General features: G+C 47.8%; 1 protein-coding gene across 3 annotated transcripts in view; it reads right to left on the bottom strand.

The window, feature by feature from the left end:
- Positions 1 to 1,412: 1,412 nt before the first annotated feature.
- LOC134368944 (protein Shroom2-like) overlaps positions 1,413 to 24,926 on the bottom strand; it is a 125,225-nt gene continuing 101,711 nt past the window's right edge. Inside the window, exons 6-10 of one of the 3 annotated variants that reach the window (XM_063085180.1) lie at positions 16,613 to 17,257; positions 11,453 to 11,947; positions 9,897 to 10,068; positions 4,703 to 4,975; positions 1,413 to 1,679 (exon numbers count right to left, since the gene is read on the bottom strand). In XM_063085180.1, coding sequence (XP_062941250.1) covers positions 1,413 to 1,679; positions 4,703 to 4,975; positions 9,897 to 10,068; positions 11,453 to 11,947; positions 16,613 to 17,257 — 1,852 coding nt within the window. The remainder of the gene's footprint in view (positions 1,680 to 4,702; positions 4,976 to 9,896; positions 10,069 to 11,452; positions 11,948 to 16,612; positions 17,258 to 24,926) is intronic. The other 2 variants (XM_063085181.1, XM_063085183.1) reach the window with 2 other exon arrangements.

Genomic DNA, 24,926 nt, shown 5'->3' with positions numbered 1-24,926 from the left:
AACATTTTTTTTGAAGAAACACCCAGATCTACAATTATGAGATACAATAAATTATAACCAAGCTATCGGCAGGCTGTTGGACATCTTTTCATGTGCTTATTTGCCATGTGTATATCCTCTTTGGTGAAGTGTCTATTCAAGTCTTTTGCCCACTTTTTAATTAGGCTGTTTGTATTTCTTACTGTTAAGTTTTGTGAGTTCTTTATACATTCTGGATACAAATTTTCTTTGTTAGATACATGATTTGCAAATATTTTCTCTCTGTCTGCAACTTGTCACACGGAAAGTGACAGCATGACAATGTTTTTTAGTGAATCAGATTCTCTTTAGAATTTTGCCCTTTCAACGAATGAAAAGGACACAGAATCTTTAAACTCTGTGGAAGAAAAAGATCAAGTGTAGGAGTCGTGTAGTCCACTGGACCTCGGGACAGAGAGGGAGGAGTCTCACATTACGTGGGATGTGGCCCTCATGGCATGGTAACAGATTCAAGGAGGCAAAAAAGAAAAGTAGCCAGTTATCATTAATGACCACAGGCACACAAAATAAAAGTTCGGGGGGGAAAAGTAACTTAAGAAACAGTCTCTTGGTCTTGGGAAACAGATGGCTAACAAACACATTATTGCGGGACACACCTTTAACCAAGTAATTTATCATTTAAACTGTGGCGTAGGGTGAGAAGGACTATTTGTTTCCTTGTGTGTGAATGTTTTAAAGCATGCACATTATTTAAGTGGCAACTTTAATCTTAGAATGGGTGAGCCCAATGCATAGTTTGTTCATTTCAGTTGTTTTTAACCATTAGGAAACTTAACTTTTAACCTTTTTTTCTTTTTATCTTTCCAAAATATTAATAAATTATCATTACCATCATCATTTTTGCTGGGTCAGAGAACATCATTATATGATAGAGACAACGAAGACACACACTGTTGAGTGAGCAGGGACTGAACGTGGCAGCCACACCTGATGCATCACAAGAGAAGACATGCGCACCAGGGTCTCCACGCTCATGCACCTTAATGACACTCAGCTGCCTCCTGAGCTGTGGGTTCAGTGTCTGAAGACAGGAGGAGCAGCGGATCTCCCACTGGCAATGACCACTGCGGGCACCTGGACCCCGCCCACAGCCTGCATGGTAGCAACTCACCATTCAGCAGAGCCCGGCATTATGGGCAGCTATGGTGAGAGGAGGACGGCTGAGGGTGAGCCTCTCTGCTTAGCATTCAACAGGGAAACTAAAAGATTAAATAAATCATCCCAAACACACAAGGAAGTTATTGCTTTTCTAACAGCCACTTTGCTAGTGGAGGATCCTCTCTGCAGGATATAAATACAGGCTGGGCTTTGCACTTGCATCCTTGGGGACAGAGCTTGAAGCCCCCATGTCCGTCCTCCACCGGACGGATCTCTTATTTGCCTCTCTCGGGCTGAAGGCTGTCGGACAAGCACTTGAGCTGCTCTTCGCCAAGGCGTATTTTATCCTCCAGCTCCCGCTGCTCGATGATGAGGGCTGACTTCATCTTCACGAAGTGCTCGTAGTCCACGAGGCTGTCCTTGCCGAGATAGCTGGCCAGGATGTCAAACACGACGCGCTCGCGGCGGTCCAGGTTCTCTTTGAGTTCCTTCGCATCCCTGTGCTGCTGGATGAGGACTCTCTGCTTCTCGAGCAGCGATTGCTGTGGAGAGAGAGAAAAACAGACCTGCTGAGGACCAGGACTAAAGCAGGGGCTCTGGCCAGTCCCCTGAAAACACTGGCAAGTTTTGAGGCTGGTCCCATGGCCAGCCATAACATCATCGATGGAAACCCTGATGCCACCAAAGATCCCATGGAACCCACACCAAGTATTTCCAGTGGCTCCAGCCCTAGCCGGCCAGGAGGCCACTCATGGACCGCCTGAGTTTCCGCCCACCTGCCTTGAACAGTTAACAGAAATGGTGGTGAGCAGAAGAGTAACCAAGGACAAAAAACAACAGAATCCTGAGATGCTCAAAAGGGGCAAAGGACACAGGGTTCCTATTTCTGTCAAAGCTCTTTCTATGATAACACTGTGGGAAAGTCAGCAAAAGGGAAATACTCTAAGGAAACGCCAGGGTGGGGTTTCTAAAGCTCCAGGCAGGAGGAGTCTGTGAGTGCATCTGCAGACGGGACACAAGAGGGCACAGAAGGAGGCGGGAGACGCACGTCTGTGAATGGGCATCCGGGGATCAGTCTCCTTGCTCCTTACAAGGGTCCCATTCTGGGGGACACAGATGACTCTGTCCCCAAAGCATAACACAGTCACTCTGCCTTGTAGAACACACATCCAGTTTTGCTAGAAGCTCCAAGTTGTTTTTTTTTTTAATTTGTAATTAAATCACTTTAATAGTTGTAAAATAAATGTATTTAAAATGATAACTTTGATCTAAGCCAGATAGGATTAGAAGGATGAGGTAAGTCACGGATTCTGAAAACAATCCACTCGGGGGCATCTTTTTCTGTTTGTTTGGTTCATGTTTTTATTATTATTTTAATTGATATGTAATAATTGTACACATTTATGGTACAGAGTGATATTTTGGTCCATGTATACCATGTGTAATCAAGTCGGAGTAACGAGCACACCCATCACCTCAAACACTGATCATTCTTTGTGTTGAAAACAAAATCCGAGTGTAATGAAATCTAAGAAAGGAAAGAACATTCAGTGTCTTCACAGGCAGGCTGCTGGATGCCAGGCCGGAGTTCCTGATTTGCATCTGGGCACCGGGACAGCCACTGTTACTCTGCCGCTTTGCAACATCTCGGTGGATGCTACTCACATCCACCGTGAGCACCCAGACTGCGGAGGACTTCGCAAAACGCCAGGCACACAGAAAGAGTTCAGTAAAGAGGAGCTATCAGCAAACAGAGCTGAGAGCAGAAACTGCCCTGGCGCACAGCTTCTGGGAGGTGCCTGTCACCGCACCACCTTACTGAGCATCCTGCCCCCTTCTGTGGAACACCTTGATCTTTAGGCATGTGTGAGACAAAGAGACAGAATATTTTCATGGATAGAGTCAAGGCAAAGCAAATTAATTCCACCCCAAAGGGAAACAGGTGAACTGATTCTAAAAATGCGGTTCAGGCTTAAAATAGGCCAGGCTCACCAGTGCCCGGATGCTGCTGAGATTGAGGTCAGGGTGGGACACCACATGTCCATGTCTGCCCACGTGTTCACTGTGTAGCCAAAAAGACTTTGCAGGAACTCTTTGAAAACATGATTCTGCACCTTTTACCTCCTTAGCACACCTGTGTCTGACAACCCTAGCTTCCCGGCATCTCGGCTGCCTGTCTTGGACAGTCTCAGCCAGTGTTGGCTATGCTGGACACCAGCCCCTGCAGTGCACCTGGATGTGCAAGTGGCACATGTCCCTCAGGTCCTGGGAGCTGAAGCTGCGTCAACTACACACAGCCAAGGCAGGGAGCAGTGCAGCCAGGCTCATGGAGGTGCCTTCTCGGTGTCCCGGGCTGCTCACCTCTGACACCGCCCCAGGGAAGGAGCAAGGGCTCTAGCCAGGCACCTAGGAGGACCCCAGACTAGCTCCCTCCCTAGCACTGTGATTCCTTTCTAAATAAGTCTGTCAGTTCCATGAACAAGGAGCACAAGAGGGACAAAAGATGAGCTGAACTGACAGTTGCAGACATGACCCTACTTTTTTCACGTAAATCCATACTTTGAGCAGTTACTTTTTCAATTATGTACAAATAAGTTTCTCTGTCCTGTTCATGTTATTTTCCTAAGTTCTTTCGGATAAATTTGGCAAGGATGGCAAAAAGTGCAAAATGGAACATGAACGTAAGGGAAATAGGGGTGCATCCCCCAGTTACTTAAGGTTCAAACCCTCCTGTGGCAGGGTCGATGGCCCTGCAAGAGAGCTGCAGTCTCGAAGCCAGCACCATGAGCTCTCTCTGGGCAGCCTGAAACCAACCTCATCTGGAGAAGGGTGGGGAGGGCTTTTCCTGCTCCCCTCTGAGAACAGTGAAGATGTTGTATTAATAATAAAAGATGATCATTCTGAAGGCCTCTTATGTGCAAAGAATGAAACTAGATGTTTTACTGACATTTGACCTGTAAAGCCAACAAGGTAAATTTTATTTCCCTTATTTTGCAAGTGAGAAAACTGAAAGACAGACCCTCTGAGAAAAGTCTCAAAGTGGCACATCTTGAGAATGGGAGAAAAGCTGAAGTCCTTGGATTCTTTCCAGACTGCTATCTATCTACACACACACACACACACACACACACACACACACACACTCTCTCTCTATCTCTCTCTCTCTCACTCTTCTTAAATCAGAGCATCAATAGCAATACAACATCATCTATCACTGAGCACTTACCATCTGTCAGGGGGTAGGAAGCTCCATTTACGGACTTACACGTGGTTAAAGAAAAGTTAGAAAGAGATCATTTTCCAGAAAGAGACCACTATTAGTAATGATCAGTGGAATTATCAGTGGGAAGATCCCAGCAACGCCTCACTGCGTCTTCCTAGCATGTTTCTCCCTCAATTAAAAGCAAAGAATGGGAGTGTGCACTGGACATTTCCATAGCATCTCGCACTAGGAGTTGGGCAGGCCATGCAGAAACTGAGCCAGGCTTCAAGAAGCCACCTTTCACAACACCCCGTGAACAGCCTTCCCAGGGGACCCCTGATTTCCAGATCAGTCTGCATATACCCGATCTCCAGGAGAAGGGCTGTCATCCAGATTGTTCAGGGCATTTTCCACCCGGGCCAGGCGGCCTGACAGTGACAGCAGAAGGTTCACCACTTTGTCCAGGTCCCCGATGAACATGCGGAACTTGTCAAACTCGTTGGGCTTGCAGACGTCTTTGGCGATGGCCTCCACCTCATCCCCCAGCGCATTGTTGGCCTGGATGTCCTCCAGCAGGCTCTCCCGGGCTTCCCGGAGCACCTGCAGCTTGCGACCAATGCTCTCGATGAGCTCCTGCTGTTGGGGACAGGGCAGCACAGAAACATGCATTAGGTCTGCCCCACCCTGTGCCAGAGCTACCTCCATCTCTGCACATGCCATCTGGCTGGACGTGGCCTGACTGGGGGAAAGGTCACTTTAGCATGATCAAATAACAGGATTTATGAAACTAGGGGAAAGAGAGTGACTCCTGGTTAAATTACTGGCATCTAAAAATAAAACACGATGAAGCTATTTCGTTCTGTTAATGTCTTATTAGACGACGCTAGAGTGTGGCTGCTGGTGCTACTCAGCAGTAGATGACGCTCCCACCTCTGTCTCTGCAATGAGTCCTGGCACCTTTGCGATGCCTCCCGCTTCATCCTTTGGAAGTCTCCAATTTAAAAACTTACCTAGAGAATGATTGAGTCTTACTTCCAGTACGGAATTTCATGATTAGAAAGTGTCCTCTACATATAACCAGCAATTAAAAATCAAGATAAATAAAGGGGTGCCAATGAAGCTAAAAGACAGTCTTTTAATATAACCTACTGATTTCAACTTGACCAAAGTGCAAATAAATGACTTAGTCTGTTGTGGTAAAATATATAGATTCTCCTTCTTGGTCATTATATTGGAGAGAAATTACGGGGATACCTCAAAAAGAGTGCGAGGGGCAGGACTTGCCCTGTGAAAACCACGTTCTTCTGATGACGGCTATGCTTCTGCCATTGAATCTACTCTCAGCACGTGTCACTGGGTGTTTGCCTGGACAGGGTGAACTAAAAAAAACCCAGTTTCAAGAGAAGTCCCCCACAGCCTCGAGAGAACTCTCGCTGCTGCCAGGCCTGCTGGAGATGCCCTCGGCCACACCAGTCTTTAGTCTTCCATCTACCACCCGCACGGTGCCCCCAGATCTGTGATGCCAACACATGACCTGGGTAGCATGTGGCAAAAGGACTGAAAACTGAACAGTGCTTGGGTGCACAAACCCGAGTAAGCAGTAAACATCTCATGTGAATATGAAATTCCAGTTAGGATTTTTAAGGTTAGGACATTTTAAACAATGTTATCACAAGTGACATTGTTTATGTCAAGCAGATCCTCGGAAATGGTCCATGCCATCACCCCTCCCTGGGGCAATTTACAAACTCTGCTCCCACAGGGAGTCCGCAGGGCTCAGCGGAGAGGAGGCACATGTGTGGGACTCGACAGACACAAGGTCAAAGTCTCCTTTAAGCTCTCTAGGCCACACTGTCCCACAGCAAAACAGAGGTAACAGCAGCCACTACCTTGAGGACTGGCATGACGGCGAATGAGAAGACAGCATGCTAGGGTTAGCCCAGTGCCTGGCATCTAGTAAGTGCCTGGTAAGTATCAGTTATCAACAGTGGGAGTGTGGGAAGAGGAGCAGCTGCCCCGATCTCATGAGCTACAATCCAGTACGAACGACTATCCCGAGGACTATTTCAGCAGGAAGAGTCAATCAACAGCCAGAAAAGATCTTTCATATTACCTGATTGCACAAGGTCTTTGTCTCACACCAATACTTGTAAAGAGAATCTCCACCTAGCGTTTATGTATCCAAAAAAATGTGATGATATGAGCTCTACTCAGGGTCCTGCATCCTCTAGCTCTCCAGCAGATTAAAATGGTAAGCAGTTTATGATCCCCACTGCTGATTAATCTGCATGGTTTTTTTCCTAAGAAAGAGTACACGGAATTTATAAACTATTTTGGCTTTTCCAGGCCAGGTTGTAGTTGCTCAGAATGTCCAGACATTTTCTTCCCTCATGATTTGAAAAATTTTATGCATCTAGATTTCCTTTGTTTTCTCTCAGAGCGTGTGTGTGTTTACCTACTTATCTGGACAGGTTTTTTTTGTTTTTGTTTTTGTTTTTTTTGGTGGTTGGCCAGTACAGGGATCCAAGATTGTTTAAAGCAGCTTTGAATCCCACAGCTGTGAACATGGCTGTATTTTAGATACTCATTACTTGATGAAAACAACAGAAAATAGAAAACAAGGGTGGAGAACTTCTGAAATTCTCACCTGACACCAGTCCTAACCTGAGTGAATACATTAAGCAATGCAGATAACGGTGGCTATAGGAGGAATCAAGCCAGCACGCTCAGTAATTTTTCAGTGTCATTATTCTTCAGCAATTACAGTAATGAAGATTTCACACCAGTGCACGAAAATGTGCCTTTAAAACCTACTTCAGCTGAGCTAACTTGAAATCGGGCACTCTAGGAGGAGTCCAGATCCCTTTATACATCATATGCAAATTTTTATTAAAAACATCTTTCCCCTCTTTGTTAAAGGGCCACTGTAAGAAGTACAGACTTTCAAAGATTTTGAGACCCGTCCAGCCCAGGGAGGCACACACATCAAGGGCTATCAGCACACCCGGGATGCCCGTGGTTTCGCCACTATAGGCCATACTTGCCCATCCAGCCCCACCCCCGGAGCCTGTCCATTTATTCCTTGCAGCATATGGCATTCCAGATGCTCGGATAAGATCTGGTGGTGGCAGAGGTCAGACTCTCACCTCTCCATTTGCATGGGCCAAGGCTGCAGGATTGAGACCTGGGACATTCCCTTCCTCCACCCGGGTCCACCCCAGCCACCTAACTTCTGTTCCATCCCATGGGGAAACAAGGTCTTTTCTCTCTGGGTCCTGCGCCTGCCTCTTGGTTCCAAGTAAAAACCAGAGGTCCCAAACTCAAACCAATCGGCTATCTTCGGTTCTCCTGAAGAACCCTCATAACTTGACCTGGGTGGTGTCTTTTCTGGGCACAGTCCACCTGAGCTGCCCAGGTGAAAGAACACGTTAACTGTCCTAGAATAGCACTTCCCACTGGTCACCGGAGCCCCCACCACCTCATGGCATGGGGCCTCCATGCTCTTGCCTCTGTCTTTAGTCTTCTCCTAAAGCAGGGGGTCACCTGATTTGGTCCTGGGCTCTATGACCTCCCAATGGCACTGTGATCACAAGTTGCAGTCCCTCTGGGAATGCTGGATCCACATCTGGCTGCTTCCCCAACAGCAGCTGCAAAGCAGGTGACCAATCAAGTCCCCATCTGCACTGAGGCCACCTTCTCCAGCATGACTCCACCTGAGCACACTTTGCAAAAACGTGTGATATCAGAAACGCGGGGATGCTGGAAAGAAGGTGGAAAAGATAACCGCACTGGCCTCTTTGTCAAATCAAGCAAAAAAATAGGACCCACCAACACCACAGAGAACTGTGATATGTGGCATTTGCTTATTGAACTAGAAATGTAAGCCTGCTGCAAGCTCACAGCAACCATTCAGTCCCGAAGCAGTCATTTCTGGTGAGATGGTGAAGCAGGTGCACAGAGCCACATGGGTGAAGGTGAGCAGCGTCGGGGCACGCTGCTCCCGAGTTCATCCCATCACAGAAAACAAGACATGCGTGTAAGGAATGTAGCTCTCTACAGCTGGGGTGTGCCTAAATTAAAATGGTTCAGATGGTACAGTTCTTCTGGCTTTATTAGGATAAAATGGAAATACTTTTGATATTTTTTTAGATGAAAATACAACCAGAATAAAACAGTATCCTGAGCCAGAGAGAGGTCCTCTAAAAGTCCCTAGAACAAAACCCTTACTTTTCACTTGTTTTTAATCCCTTGAGCCAAAAACTTATTATTTCTTAAATTGAAATAATTTTCCTTTACATACGTTATGAGGCTCAATATTTCTTCCAGAACACATTTATCATAATTGAAATCAACCAGTGGTATTTTTTTAAAATCACTAATGACACTAGTAGACTTTCAACATAATTGTTTTCAAAGGTCTTTGTCCCCAAAAAACAACAACGACAAAACCCCAGTACTTTTTATGAAAGCTCTTTCCATAGTGCTAGGCCAACAGCAAACATGCACAAAATGCTGGTTCACTCCTTTCCTTTTCCTAGTAGTGATGATTTACGCAAACTCAGGTCCCCTGGAATAAACAATACATGCTATCCTCTGAGCCTGACTTTCGCTGGCAATACCTTTGTCCCTTTATATTAAGTCCTGCCTGTATAAAACAGGTAGTAACAACATGTCACGGGTCTGGCCTGCTGACGTGCCATGGACAGTTAAAACTAATATAGTAGTAATGATTTTGGCACTGATAAGAACTCTGTCCCTACTGTGACTGCCATGGCCACCTGGCTATTTGTCCCTGAATCCTGTTTTTTTTTTTTTCAGTGGCAGGCCAGTATGGAGAGCCAAACCCTTGACCTTGGTATTATCAGTGCCATACTAGCCCAAGTGAGCTAAACAGCCAGTCCCTGAATCCTGTTCCAACCTCATCTGCAACCCTCTCTCCCTATCCACACAGCTCCAGCTACTGGCCTCTGCTACTTTTCCAACATGTCACCAGGCTCCCACCCAGGACCTGTGCACTGGCTAGCCCACTTCCCAGAATGCCAGACAAAAACAGCGCTTGCTCCTCATGTCACTCTGGGTCTCTGCTCAATTATCACCTCATCAGAGCCCTCTCAATAATCACGTGCCTTTGTTTTAACCTCTCTATTCCTTCGCCTTGTTTTAATTTTCTTACCACTCGACATATTACGTTAAGAGTTGGGCAAAGTTTTTCTGTCAAGAGCCAGATAGTACATATTTTAGACTTTGCAGGCTATGTGGGCACTGTTGCAACTATCCAACTCTGCCGCTGTAGTGTGAAAGCCACCACAAACCGTATGTAAATGAACAATGTGGCTGTGTTTCAATGAAACTTTATTTACAAAAGCAAGCAGTGGGCCAGATTTGCTGATCCTGTATTGTATATATTTGTTTTTGTGTTGTCTGTCTCTCTCTCCTGTGTGAACATAAGCTCCCTCAGAGAAGGGCTCTATTCTGTTTCATCTACCACTAGATTCTCAAGTGCCTGGGCAAGTTCTCGGGAGTTAAACACGTGATGGTTTTTGGTTGGCTTTCCTACCTTCTTCACTGACAGGTCATGGTCCAAGTCGCTCCCTGAGTAGTCTTCGGGCTCCTGCTGCTCTTGTAGGTCCTTCATCTTGATCAGCAGCTCAGCTTTAGGGGCTGATGTGCTGTAGTAAGTGGAGATGGTGGCCAGGGACATGGCTGCCGGCAAACTCGGCTCCTCTTTCCTGGGTAAAGATGTCAGAATTTCAATTAGCTGCAACCATGCACACAGATGCCCCCTCAGCCCTGCTTCCTGGGTTGTGACAAATAAATGCTGGCACTAACATTAGGACACCTGCAAGGGAGATAAGACAGCCAAAAACAAACAAAACAGGTGACGAAGTTAAAACTAAAAAATAAAACTTTGCCAAATGGATACTCATAAAGTCTGTGAAATGTAGTTTTTTTTTTTGTTTGTTTGTTTTTTTAAAAGATGACCAGTAAGGGGACCTTAACCCTTGGCTTGGTGTTGTCAAGACCACGCTCAGCCAGTGAGCGAACCGGCCATCCCTATATAGGGATCCGAACCCATGGCCTTGGTGTTATCAGCACCACACTCTCCTGAGTGAGCCACGGGCTGACCCTGAAATGTAGTTTTTTAAAAGGCCAAAAAACTTGGATGAGCAGGAACATCCAAAAATCTCTGCTGGGGAGATGAAAGCACAGACTGTCCCCTCCTGGAGTCTGGGGTCTGTGTGGCTGAGGCCGTGTATGGCACAATCTGCAAAAGCCACTCCCAAGCACCCTCCTACCAGCAGCCAGAGTCGCTCCTTCTTGCTGGTTCTAGTGTGTCCTCTTTCTCCTTCTCTGCCGCATTTCATGGGCACTGCACCCTACAGCACATGACTGATGCTTGTGGTGACGGAGCAGGCAGAAACAGCAGGGAAGATGCCACCACACACACCTTTGCGTCAAATGAGTGAAGGAGAGAGACCTGACAGTGGTACTTACAAAACTAACAAGACGAATTTGTTCAAGCAGGTGCAAATAAGTTTTATAAGCCCAACTTGTTAAGAAACACAGATACTCAGTCTAAGCCTTCTGTCCTCTTATGCTGGGGTTTCTCACGTCAGAACTCCCCCCACAGTTGTCTGTGGTGGGGACCGTCCTGTGCACTGTAGGATGCTGAGCAGCATTCCTGGGCTCCACCCACCGGATGCCAGGAGCTCCCCTCCACACACAGAGTATGACATTGTCAACTGTCCCCTGGGGCAGACAATGGCCTCCGCTGAGAACTGTTGCCTTATGAGAAAGGAGAGCTGTGGGCATCATGATAAATCACACGGGCCTCCAGCCAGCAAAGCTCAGCGGGCTGCAAAGCACGTGTGTTTCCACGCCTTTGCCACCCACCGAAGTCTTCATCCCCAGGGACAAGGTCTCTGACCCTTTACTTTCAGTAGGCTCACAAAAAAAGCTAAAAAGTTCTAAGCATTGGGGAACACTCATAAAAACCTGCCCCCCCCCAAAGAGCAGTCATGAGAACAGAGAAACAGACACGCACCCCTCTCCCTTTTAAGCCTTAAGATGCCGGCAGAATCATGCACAAACTGGAAACGAGCATCTACTTACTTCTCCTCTGCGGTCCTCAGGGAGGGGACCTTGGGGAGCAGCTTCCTCCGCTGCTGGGCTTCTTCCAGGAGGTGCTCGTCCTTGGGGAAGATCCCTTCCATCAAGTCCATGGTGGTTTTAATCTTTGCACTGGGATCCAGGATATCGGCCAAGGACTTATCCTTCCCCACGATCTCCCTGGCCAGTGCCTCTGACTTCAGCTCTTCCACGGTCTTCTCTTTGGCCCTCACGTAGCCTAGACCGGGAAGGGGCGCAGGGGTGCTGGGGAGCTTGGGCTCAGGGCCCTGCCGCGTGTACACGCAGAAGCGGGAGTAGGACTGCTCCGGCGTGCTCAGCGTCTTGATCTGGTGTCTCTCCAGGCCGCTGGGCAGGGTGGGCGGCTCGGCTGGGCACGCCAGACTCTGGCGGCTCTCCTTCTCGGGCCGGCTCTCCAAGTGCACGATCTTGATGGGCACCATCTTCACCATGGTGTTGTTGCCCATCACCCGCTCGATTCTGAAACAGAAGAGCCTCTGCTGACATCGCAAAGCATGCTCTGGGCACCGACTCCAATCCGGGACTCTGACTGGTGGGTCCCCCCCTTACAGATGGTGCACCTGACTCCAATACCCAACATGTCCCAGGGAGGCAGAGGAGGTCAAGCTCCCTCCCACCCCTACCTTGGTCTCCCCACTCTCAGCAGTCTGACTCCTTTCCATTCTCAAACTGTCCACCTCACACCTACAGGCGTCTGAGGGCATCTTCCTGCGGTTGACTGGTGATAGAAGGGTGGTTTAATTTCCATTTATTTTTATTTCAGTGAGAATGCAAACTTTAAGTCCCACTCAGTTACATTTTCTCTTGTAGGGAAATCCATAGTGGATAGACGTTTTTGCAGAATTATTGTTAGTGCCTTAAGCCAGTGTTCCTCAAAGCAGGTTGGCACACACCTCTGGGCTGCTGCGTGGTGTCCGGGGCTGCGAGAATGCCTGTCAGGAGGGGCTGTGTCTGGAGGCCCCCTCGGAAGCTTCCTCCTGTGCTGGCGGGTGCTGCATCCCACCGCACCTGCCTTCCACCTCCCACACTCCCGGCCCCCTCCCTGTGCGCGGTTCACACACCAGAGGGACAAGGATCCCACCGCCAATAGGGAGCTCCCGGTGCAGTGTCATTCTCAGTGGCTCACAAAAGGCACGCATTTCCTGCTTTAAAAAGAGTTTCTCAGTGAAAGGACATGGGGAGGTACCTAAAGCACCTGGGGCAGGGAGAGGTCAGGAAGAACCCTCCCGGCCCATGCTGCTGTGCCTCATCTGCGACAACCCCAATGCCGGCTGCTCTCAGCTGCACCATGCTGGACCACACATAGGGGACTGTGACATAGGCTGCCAGGACCAAGATCTTTTCAAGGTATTTTGAAAGGACATATTGGAGAAAAGAGAGCCATCTGCTGGTGTCCAGGAGGGAAAGAAAAAACAAGTCAAACAAGCAACGCAAACTCAGGACATGTTTCTGACTCTGACCTGCAAATCACTTCTACAATGTGACCTAATGGACCCAATTTTCTGCAGCATGAGGGAAGTGGTGGTGCTCTGAATTAAGTGCTGTTTTTCAGCCTTTCACCGCCGATTAGGAACACAGCACGGTTCTTTCTCTACACATAAGGGTGTGCTGTGCAGGTTAAAATAAAATAATTTTGTATTTTCTTCCCTCTCTCCAGTAGAAACCTCTGAAGAGCTGATGTTTTCTATCTAGGTGCTCCTACACAGTCCCCGTAACTCCCTCCTTGTGAGTAAATTTTAAAAATTCTAACCCTGTGGAAAACACCATTTAGATACATCAAACCTAAGAAGGGAAATCCTGCCATCTTATCCAAGCTAGGACGGACAAAAACCCTTCGCACCCGTGTCACTCCAGACTCAGAAACTCTGGCCACTTGTTACTGACGTTAAGCCGGATGGTATTTCTATCTTCCCCTCTTTGTGCAGAAATTTGTTTCCCAGTGAAGGAAAGCATGATAGAAAATATTAAACAACAAAATCAAATCTTCCACAGGTTAACATATACTTTCCAACAAAGCATCTATTCCTGGTCACTCTCTCCTTCTTGAGAACGGTCAAGACTTCCACATTATAGAAGTCTGATGAACGTTTACTTCAAAACAAGGACAAGATGCAGTGGATTCGGCCTTACCGCAACCAGGCCCCATCAATTCCTAATGGAAAGGTGGCACTGGGAGGAGGGGGGAGAGAGGGGAGGCCAAGATCCGGCCCCTCCCTACAGGCTAGCCCCCACCTCAACCTGTCCCACAGCCCCACTAACACTGAGGAGGCTGAGTGGAGGGCAAGAACGCCGCCAAGGGAACGGAAGCAGCCTGCGGGCTCGGCCACACGTGCTGCTGCTTGCAGGTGCAGGCTTTCATGAAGACTCTCCCGAGCCCACTTCTGCGAGCAATCAAATCTCTACCTTCACTGCCGGGACGGAAGATGCTGCTGGCCCCATCGCCATTCTGTTGTTTAAAAGTCCAAACTAAACACAATCAAAAACCTCAGAGAATTTTAAAAGGTTTAAAAGTAAGCTTGCTAGTTTTAGGACAGGCACGGATACATTTTTATCTGGAATGACTGACTACTCAGAGGGCAGGGACGTTTTGTTCTCTCCTTCTCTGCATTCTTACTGCTGAGCTGCTCGAGAAATATCTGTGGGATTTGTGGTGCCTGGCACGGGCCGTACATGCAACAGATGGAGAGAAACAGAAAGGAGGGACACAGAGACAGGCTGGTGGCTAGTGCTCAGGAAATCAAGGCAGTCACTGTAGGTCAGGACCAGGAGAGTGCCTCTGAGCTGAGGCCGCTGAGGAGGTCACGCCACAGCCAGTCCCTTGCCTGCAGATAGAGTGGAGGACTCCTGGTGACTGGTAATTGGGATTCCATGTTTTCATACCAGGACTGACCAACAGCACACATTTAATTCAGTGCATTATGAGCGAGTTCCCTGGTATCAAGTTTCGTGAGTGGCACTGCTGCCATCTACTGACTGCATTCCCGGAAAAGAATAGAGAGAACACAGGGACTGCTCCAAGCGCCCACCAGGAACGCTGCGCGTGCCTATACGGCAGTGGACGCAGGTTCAAGGACAGCATCAGAGCCTGACAAGTAGGGTAAAACCACCTTTGTGGACCCTAAGGACATCGGATGGGAACACTAATAATGCAAATGCCCAAAGATTCCTCCTCAGCAAGTGCTGTCACTGCTTGTTAGAGTCCCTCTCAACCCATAGAGGAGACAGAGTGAGAAAACCCACACTCACTAGAATACCACCCACCTCCTGGAGCCCACACCAAGCAGGTTCCTCAACGGAGAGCACTGCAGTCACACTAGCTCCCTGATGGCACCCAGAGGGGAACTGGGCCGACTCGACTGCAAAGATATCACACCTTTTACCCACTACACAGACCTCTCTGTTGCTTTTCCTTCTGCTATGGTGTGAATGTTTGTCTCTCAAAATTCATATTAAAATCCTCAACCCCAATGGGACAGTAATAAGACAAGGGGCCTTTAGGAGGTGATGAGGTCATGAGTGGAGCCCCCATGAATGGGATTAGTGCCCTTATAAAAGAGACCCCGGAGAGCTCCCTCACCCCTACCACCATGTGGAGGGAGACACAGCGAGAAGGCACCGTCTATGAATCAAAAAATGGCTCTCACCAGACACCAAATTTGCCACACACTGATCTTGAACTTTCAGCCTCCAGAACTATGAGAAATGCATTTCTGTTTGTAAGCCACCCAGTTTATGGTATTTTATTATCACAGGCTGAATGGACTAAGATCTTTCCTCCAGAACTAATAACGTTACCAATTGAAAAAATATTTAAGTGATATCTATATTTTAAGTGATAAAGCACAGTTTAGGACCACAGATAAAGCTGTAGTTGTGATGCCACACTTGGAGATACAGGACAGTATCAATAATGTCCTTTCACTGTTAAGTTCTTTTGAAACTAAAAAAAAAAAAAAACAGTCTCGAGACTCCAGAGCAGTGAGGTCCGACAGAACTTCCTGTGGTGACCGGAAATACCCGTAAACTGTGCTATCCAGTATGGCAGCCACTAGCCACACGTGGCGCAGGTGAGGAACTCATTTCTTTTATCTGATTTTTATCAGCCTGCATTTACACAGCACATGTGATTAGTGGCTACTGTGCCGGACAGTTTGTCTTGAAAGGAGGATTCCCAACCAAGGTGCTATGGGCATTTGGGGTCCGATAAGTCTTTGTCACGAGGGCTGTCTTGTGCATTGCAGGATGCTGAGCAGCAACCCCTGCTGTCCACCCACTAGATGCCAGTAGCGTCCCTTCTCCATCCCCCAACAACTGCCTCCAGACATCACCAGACATCCACTGGAGGCCCAAATCACTCTTCATCCCCCAGGGTGAGAACCACTGCTGTAAAAGTGAGATGAAAATTCCCTACTTCTTCCATTTCTCAGTTCTTCAAAGGCACTCATATAATAAATATTTTACATAATAAAAATTTTATGAAGAAAGCTAAACATTCAGTGCTCTTGAACGGTCAGCCTGATGACATCCATGAATGTCTCAAAGGACAGGACAATTCCATGCCTAAAATTCTCACGACAGCACCATGGGATTTGATTAGTTTTTCTCGTGCTTTAATAAAAGGTGAATACCCATCTAGCCTTTTAACATTAAAAAAAAAAATCCAGAAAAAAGGGTGTATGAAAATATTGGGCATTATGAAAAACAATTTCACCTAAAGGTCTCATGCTTAGGTTAACCCTGATTCCAATCACAAATATTACATGTATAGGAAAACCTGTGTCCCTAGTCTGCAGAGGCCTGTGGGTAACGCAGACATAAATGCACACTGGCCGCCCCTGAAGGAGAGGGGAATGGTACACCCTGTACTTCACATCCCCCTTTCTTCCCTGTGGGAAGAGGGCAGACCCCCAGTGAGTTAAAATCACCTGGTCACAGGAGCTGTGGCTTTTCCTCCCTGTAGTGATCCCCTAGCACCAAGGTTAAATCCGGTGTCTTCAGCTGAATGAAGTTAAGGCCCAGCCTAACCCCCCCGCAGGGAGACCCATGGAAAGCCGCTCCCAGGGCAGGAAGCCCAGGAGGCAGGAAGAAGGCATGACGGGAAGATACCCCATCATGGGAGGATACCTGCTGGAGCTCTCATCCTGGACGAGCAGGGGAGGCTTGTCCGTCAGCTTCTGGGGGGCAAACTGTGGAGAAGGGGAGCGAGAGGTCTCCATGGCGGCTGCGTGCAGGTGCAGGGGCGTGCAAGGGAGCGGCGCTTCTGGCTGAGGACCGGGCGTGTCCCCGCTCACATGCTGGCTGTCGCGCTGGCAGGCAGCCGTCGGGGCGTCCTGGGGCTGGGCACTGCTGGACACGGAGGGGCTGGTGGAGAGGGATAAGCGGCTCAAGGCCACGTCCAGGGCCGCGGGGGCCGGCGGCGGGAGGGGCGCGGCGGGCAGGGCCAGGTGCGCCTCGGCAGGTGCGGCAGGTGTGGCGTCCGGGCCCCTGCGCGGCCTGGGTGGGCGGCGGGGCGGCGGCGGCCGCTGCGGGGCGGACTTCTTGGCGGATGGGGCCGCGCTCAGCGGCTGCGAGTCCTGTCCCTGGGCGGGCGGGGGCGAATCTGCCGGTGCGATCTCCTCCGAGTATCGATAATCGCGAGGCAGGGTCCCCGCTTGGCCCCGGCCCTCCCGGGGCAGCTCTGGGGCTTCCTGGGTGCGAGGTGATTCCGAGAACGTGCTCCCGGACGGCTGTGCTCCTGAACTGCCTTCGCGACGCTGGGCATCTGCTTGTCTACAGAAGAACGAGTACAGATTAGCCAGCGATCCCAAGCAACACCTTCGCCCGGCAAGGGACTGCCCCTGGACAAGCCCAGCCAGTCACTGTAAGTAGTGAAATCCGTAGACATTGCCCCACTGCCCCCCACTGCAATTCCTAACACACACTGGACAACATGAAGCCATATATAGCCGCATGTCACGCACCAGAACATGACCTGCTGGAGACTCACACACACATGTACACACAAACTGCATTTTTTTTTTTACCAAAAAATATTACACGAAAATTTTAGAAAACATTATGTTCGTAAAAACTTTCACATATGGCTGTATCCAGAACTATTTACTAAAAGTCACAATATTTTTATGTGGCTTATGGGAAATTGCCATATACAAAGGGGTAGGACTTTCTATGATGGGTTACAAGTCAATTCATTAATAAAAGCTTTAGAATCAGTAATGTATGATGAAAAATGAGAAAAATGCAATTTCTTCTGGAGGCGGCTGTCACTCACAGATCTTTCCGCCACCCTATCACAACACATGTACATACGCACGTGTTCACATGCACATGCATACACAAGCATGCCTGTTTATCCGTGCTGTGGCTGAATGAAGCTCATGTGCTAGCAACTGTCAAACTTGCAACAAGTCAGCCTGTGCCTTTACTGATACACCGAGTCTTCTGACCCGAAAGTTATAAAATGAGCCTGATTTAAGAAAAGGGCTATTTTCAGTTAGATGACCTCTGAGTTGTACCCTAACCCTAACCCTAATCCACCCAATGGAGACCCAGTAGGTAAGCACAAGCACCATTAAGAGACGCAAGCTATTAACCAACAAGCAGCACAGAAGACCTTCCCCGGCCCCGGCGCACAGGAACCTCCTTATTCCGGGGCTGGCTTGGAGGCCTGGGAGATGCGCCTGCCTCTGAACTCATGTCTTGGAGCAATTTGGACATGATTGCTGGTGGTCTGGGCGTTATGATGTCCAAATGCCATCCAGTCTGCTGCACTGTGAATCGAGCGCCCTGTGGATGTCAGTCTTGCTGTGACCTCAGGGGAAAGTCTCTCCTCCAGGAACAAATGCCTAAACCCCTCCTCTTCCCCTCCTGTGCACTGTTCACTCTGCACAGAGAGAGCCAGAACTACCACCCCCAAGCCAGAAGCTGAAGTCCTCGCCATCTGAGAACAGAAGAGTTCATGTCCTGCTGGCAGCCTGAAAGAGGGAAGGTTTGCTCCCTGCTTGGAGAAGGCTGAAGACAAAGCTTATGAAATAAGCTTTACAAAGCAGCCACACGTAAGAGCTTAAGAAAATGTCAACCCGACTCCAGGAAGTTTGATCAAAATAACTTGAACACAAGGACGGATGGTTTAGGGAACCCCACTGAGCAGCTGTCTGTCTGGTTACAAAACACAGACTGACATTAAAATGCTATCATATTGACAATGCATTCTGAGAAGTGCAACTCCTAGGGTCAGGTGAATCCTCAACATTTCATTTCAAAGACAAAGTGCATTCGAACATTTTTTTCTATTAAAACTCCTGAAATCTAGCATCCATAGATCCACCTGAAAGCACCTGGTACCTGTTATTTAATAAATAACCACCACATCATATAAATGGAGAATCCAATGAGCTGTAATTTACTGCTAAAACCTAAGCACCTTTGGTCACCTGGATTCATGCAGATTAAAAAGAAACTGTATTTGCAAAGCACTGTAGGCAGAAGTGCTCTGAGCTCCACCCCCCAGAAACAGAAGAGAACTCACCTGCTGGGAGCAGAGCCCCTTTGAGAAGTGAATAATGACTCAGAGAAAAAGCCCTGGAGGAACCCTGCTGCAGGCTGCCTCCTGGCTCCTCTCCTGGTCAGGAGGCACCAACGGACTCCTTCCTGTCTCATTAAAGGGGTAACAATGCAGGGTTTAGGGCACTCTGTTCTCCAAGGCACAGCGCTTGCTGTTTCACTGCTCACTCTAGAAGAAGCGTGGTGCACAGCCCGCATCCCAACATATAACTTCATTCAGATTCACATCAGCACAGCAACTTCAGGAGCAACTTTGTCCCCCACCCCTTTTCTTCTTGACTACTCCATCCCTCAACTTGCCAAGTCAAAGCTGTAAAATCACTAATTGATTTTTATTCTACCAGGAATAAGAATCCTGGAAGTCACAGTCACAGACACAAATGTAAAAAGGGACCAAAAATGGGAATTTGGGGCTCTGCTGGGGTCATATTCCAATACATTTCTAACAGGTTCCAAGAGACTACCGTGTAGATAATGCGGATGGTGAGTGTGTATGTGGCATGTCTGTATTGTGTATGTGCACAGATATATATCTCTGAGTAGGTATATGTTGCATATGTGTGTCTGTGTTGTGTATGTTGTGTGGGTGTGTTGTGTACACTGTGTGTATACTATGTGCTTGTCTATGCTGTGTATGTGTGCAGACGTGTGCCTCTGTATATGCACATATATCGCCTTTTTGTACTCTTAAGGAGAAAATAAATGGTGATGGCAAGATCCAGAGATGGAAACATTGAGATGATTTAAGAACTTTGCGTCTCTCTGCGCAGGCTCCTGGGAACACACTGGAGCAGGGAGTTAATCACACAAAGGAAGCTAAAAAAGGCAGCTGCATTCTATAGTCAAATTGACTGGGTTGGTCGCTCATTCTCATGCAAAACATACTCAGGACACGTTACCAAGGAGAGGGGAGAGGGCTAGGGGCTCCAAGCAGCAGAGGCTCCGCGCCCTGCAAAGTGGAGCCTGGCCACCTTCTTCTCAATGGGCTGGCTGCTGCTGAGGGGCATGTGGCAGTGGATGGTCAGGAACAGGACTGCAAAGCCAAACAAAACCAATCTGAAGAGGACAGGACAGAAATCACTGGTAGGAAAGACAAATCAAATGCTCCTGAAATCCTATCAGCATTGCTGTTATTCACATCCAGGTTTTTGATCCCACTATGGAGACAGCAGCCCCAGGTCTAAATGTGAGGTGGTGGTTTTATTTCCAGATCCCACCTCTCCCTGCCAAATTCCCTGAAGAGTCTGGTCCTACTTCTCTGGGTCTCTGTTTCCCACTCCCTGCCTCCACACCAACACAGCTGGCTCCTTATCACGCAGGCCTCCAGCTTTGCCAGCCCCGCCCAGCCCCAGGTCATGCTGGCACTGAATTCTAATTACTGTAGCGCTCACCTCCCTCCAGGCACCAATGGGCTATCGAGTGTAAGAGCCTCTACAGAGGGCAGGTAGCTGGGCTCTGTTTTCTTCGGTGGCTTTCAGGCATCTATTTACTACATGCATTATGTTATACTTTCACCTGGATGCCCTACAGACTCCACTTGTTTTCAGTCACTGTGAAGAATGTTAAGAAGAGAAGCTGCATGATTTCCAAGATGCAGCTAAGTTCTCAGTGAAATGACCTTGCGTATCAACGTTCCCAACATACTAAAACCTGTTTTGTACTGCTCCATAATAGCTAATGAATTCACCACTGCTTTGCAAATAGGATTCACAGTTATCTTCACCAAGCAGGAGGGGAAAACTTCCCAGTCTTTCAGATGACATAAGGACACACCCAGGTGTACTCCTTTCCTAATATATTTGGTGTCAATGACGGCATGGGGGCAGGGCCCAGTCTGCTCTAATGCTGCCGCCATGCACTCAGGTATCTGAGGACTCTGTAAAAGTACTAGCGACATCTGCTCTGGGGTTTCACTGGACAGACACTTCCATTGTGTCCCAGCTATGTGACATCAGGTAAGCGACCATGTCTCAGGAAGTGTTATTCCTCATCTCTGCCAGATCATCCCAGGCCATACCACATGGGTGGCTGGGGGAGTTAGAGCAGATGAAGCCCATGGCGTGCTAGAAGGATTTGTGTGTTCCTGTGAGCCAGGCACCGTGCTGAGCATCTAAGATGAAAGGGCTGATCCCCAGTGGAGCACAGCTGGGGGCAGGCCTTGGTGACACCAATACCATACACACCCCCTCCCAAAACAACACAACACGCCCAAGGCAGAGCTGCCCAGGCAGGAAGGGCATCCCCAAGGTGGCCCAACCAGCTGGTCAGAGGCAACTGTAAGTACAAAGGGCACCAAATACAACTTTGGGCAATGGAATTGCCTCATTTTAACAATGAAGAGAGGGAGACAGAGGGAATAAGCTTCCGCTGGATAGTAACATTGAGGCAGTTCCTCCTTTCACTTAAACACGATGCAAAATGCTGACTTAGGCTGCACACAAACGTGTCACACACCAGCGTGCTGTCAAGAATAGCAAGGGACAGTTCCCATATCTGTGAGGGCCACGAAACAAGCTTGAGAGCTCCTGCTGCAAAGCTGGGCTCCCAGACCCAAGCTGTCTGCACAGAGCACGATTCTCTCGTGAGTCAACTGCGAGAAGACCCAGAGTGGCTGCCTTCCAGGCAGAGCCACACTTGCCCGAATGTGGAACGTGGAATGTTCCACAACACCAGTGTTAACCCAAGTTCATCGTTTACAGTTTGAGATTGGCATTTAGAAAGCGTACCTCCACTGGTTGTGGGTGTAAATAAAAGTGATTTTGTCAAGTGATGAGTTATTTATTAGGAAACACAGAGAGCTTCTCTGCCCTTCAGCCTGGAGGAATGTACAACACACCGGCAGTTAGGGCGTCTGGAGCTGAAGAACAACCAGGCCACTGGGCCTCAGGATGGGGTCAGGCTGCTGAGAAGGCGGGACATGCAAACAGTCTCCCAAAAGAGCTCCTGGCATCTATCCTTCCCATGCCCCGGGCAGTTCTTAACAGACACTCATCTCTTGGTGAAGTGTAAACACAGCACCCCAGAAAGGACAAATGAGATGGGAAAAAGGGACTGTGGGGAAGGCACTGGAGCCCAGGAGAGGCAATCAACCAGCTACTGGGCCAGCCGATGAATGAATGGACAGAAACGCATCAGAAACATTTTACATAGCATGGACACCCAGGAATAATGGCACTAACCACTATCTTCTTAGAAATACCAATTTACTGTAGGACGTCCCAGACCATGAGTGCTTGGAAGGTAGAGGACATCTGACTGTCCTCTGTATGCCCACTTTTCAGACATGGAAATGATACGTGCCAAACGAACAGATAAACTAATGGTGGCAAAGGAGAGAGACGTTTCCAAAAGGTCTACTCCAACTTTTCTGTCTTGTAAAACCACCTTCAGGGAGGACACAGCTGGAATTGTCCTCAACTCTGCCATTTCTTTTACTGAAATGTCTTGGCTAAAGCTTTTCTTTCCAGGCCAGCCCCAGACAGCCTCCCTCTTCCACGATTCTAATGCCATGCAGGAAAAGCAATTACTTTAGGATGAATTTTATTTCTTCAATGTCTTCACAGATGGATAAAGACATTTGCTGCTTCCTTTGGGTTTTATTTTTGCTTGCAGGGACTCAGACGGCAAAGCAGTAATGAAGTTGAATTAGAGACCGAACAATCATTTGTGGTCAAAGCGGGAGGAGGAGAGAGAATACACTGAAAGGGAAATTCCACCCACAGATGATCCAAAACCAAATTTACAGGCACTGATTTCTTGAGGGGTTAGTATCCAATAATAGAAAATGCCTAGATTTGGAGATTATAATCTGTGCTGGACCCTCAAACACCCAATCTGGCTGTGCTTTCAGAAACCACGTTCTCAGAATCTGTTCCAGGCCTCTCTTGTTCCTGTGGCTGAAGAACCTCATTTCTGGTCCCAAGATTTGATGCTTGGGAGCTGGGCTCTGCTCAAACTTACTAGATCAGAAGGCCAGGCTGGGGCAGAGGTAGGGAACTGTGAGGGATGACATGCCTGCAAATCTGTACTTCAGGGAAAGCCTCAGGTGATTTGAATGTCAAGCCAGCACTGGGAATCTCTGCTTTACAGAAACTCTCTCCCAAATTACTTTTCTATCCACTGCATTTGGATTTTGAAAGTTGATTCCTGACGTTTTAATCTTTGGCTTGGCATGTCCTTCCCAAACTAAATTATCACCATCCGCAAAAATCGTGAGAGTGAGTGCTCTCTGGTGCCAGGCCTGGAGAAACCATCCACACTCCAGCCAGAAAGACTTCTTAAGCCAGGGCCAGGCCCTCTCTTCTAACTGTAATGACTTCAAATGATGGTCTGTACAGTTTCTCTCTGGTTCACATGCAGACCATTCCTCCGACTAGCAACTACAAAGAGGCCAGGAACGTTATAAAGTCATAGCTTTTAAGACCCCTGCTTAAGTAAAATCTCTCCTGTCCCCTCTCATATAGAGAATAGCATTCTCTTTATATCCTTCATAGTGCTGATCAAAATGAGCAGTTTTACATATTTGTGTGTGTGTTTTTTTAAATTAGTATCTGTCTTGCCTTCTAGCTCAGGGGTCGGTAAACCAGAGACCAAGGGCCAAATCCCCACTGCTGCCTGTTTATATAAATAAAATTTTATTGGAACAAACAAACACATACACATCCCTCATCAGAGAGCTGAGGACACTAAGAAGCCTAAATGAAATTAACTCTAGACAGTATCAAGCCCTTCACAGGAAGAAAAGACAATGGCCACTCTGCTTCCTGGTGAAATTGCACAAGGGAGGAGACTCCTCACACACCTGCCCTAGGACCCAGCTGTGCCATCACTTCAAGGTGCCTACCACAAGAAATTGCAATGCAAGTCCTTATTCATACGAGACAAACACCAGTGGTGAGTGGATAAACCAACTGTGGTGTATTCACACAGGGAATACTACTCAGTAATTAAAAGAACTACCGAGGCATGCATCAGTGTAAAGGGTCCCTGAAGCATTGCACTGAATGAAGCAGCCAGCCACAAAAGAATGTATGTGCAGAATCCCATTTACATGAAGCTCAGGAACAGGCAAGACTGACTAAGTCACAAATCAGAGAGAGACTGCTGTGGGTGGAGGGTTTGATTGGAAAGAAAGGGCATGAAGGAACTTTCTGGAACTTATTTTGATTACAAATTGTATAAAATTATCAAAACTCATAGAACTAACTACTTAAGATCTGTGCATTTTATTCACGTTATTTATACCTACTATACAATAGATGTCTTTCTACCATCTTAAGTAACAAAGAGAAGGCAAAGATAAGAACTCAGAGCACGTGTGTGGCGGTTTTAAAATATGTCCCCACAAATTCCTTGCAACTTCTTCCTTCAAAAATGTGGAGCCTAATTCCTCTCCCCTTAAGTATAGGCAGGGGCTTTGTGACACACCTCTAACAAACAACACAGCACAGCTCCCATGCTCACTGCAGCACGTTTCCCACTAGCCAAGAATGGAAGCAACCTAGATGTCATCGACACATGAACAGATAGGAAATTGTGGTACAGGCATACAGTGTGATACCACTCAGCCTTAAAAGGACAGGAAACCCTGCCATTGGTGACAATATGGATGAGCCTGGAGGACATTATGCTAAGTGAAACAAACATATACAGAACGACAAATACCACATGATCCCACGTATATAAGGAATTTAAAATAGACTCACAGAAACTGAGAGTAGAATGGTGGTTGCCAGGGGATGAGGAAAAGGGGAAACAAGGAAGTATTAGCCAGAGGGTAGAAAGTGTCAGTTATATGAGATGAATAAGTCCTAGAGATCTACTGGATAGCATGGTGCTTATAGTTAACAATACTGTACTGTACACTGAAAAATTT

The sequence above is a fragment of the Cynocephalus volans genome, chromosome Y, assembly GCF_027409185.1.
Source record: "Cynocephalus volans isolate mCynVol1 chromosome Y, mCynVol1.pri, whole genome shotgun sequence".
Taxonomy (NCBI): domain Eukaryota; kingdom Metazoa; phylum Chordata; class Mammalia; order Dermoptera; family Cynocephalidae; genus Cynocephalus; species Cynocephalus volans.
Note: the sequence above shows the minus strand (reverse complement) of the source record. Positions and strands in the feature narration are given on the sequence as shown.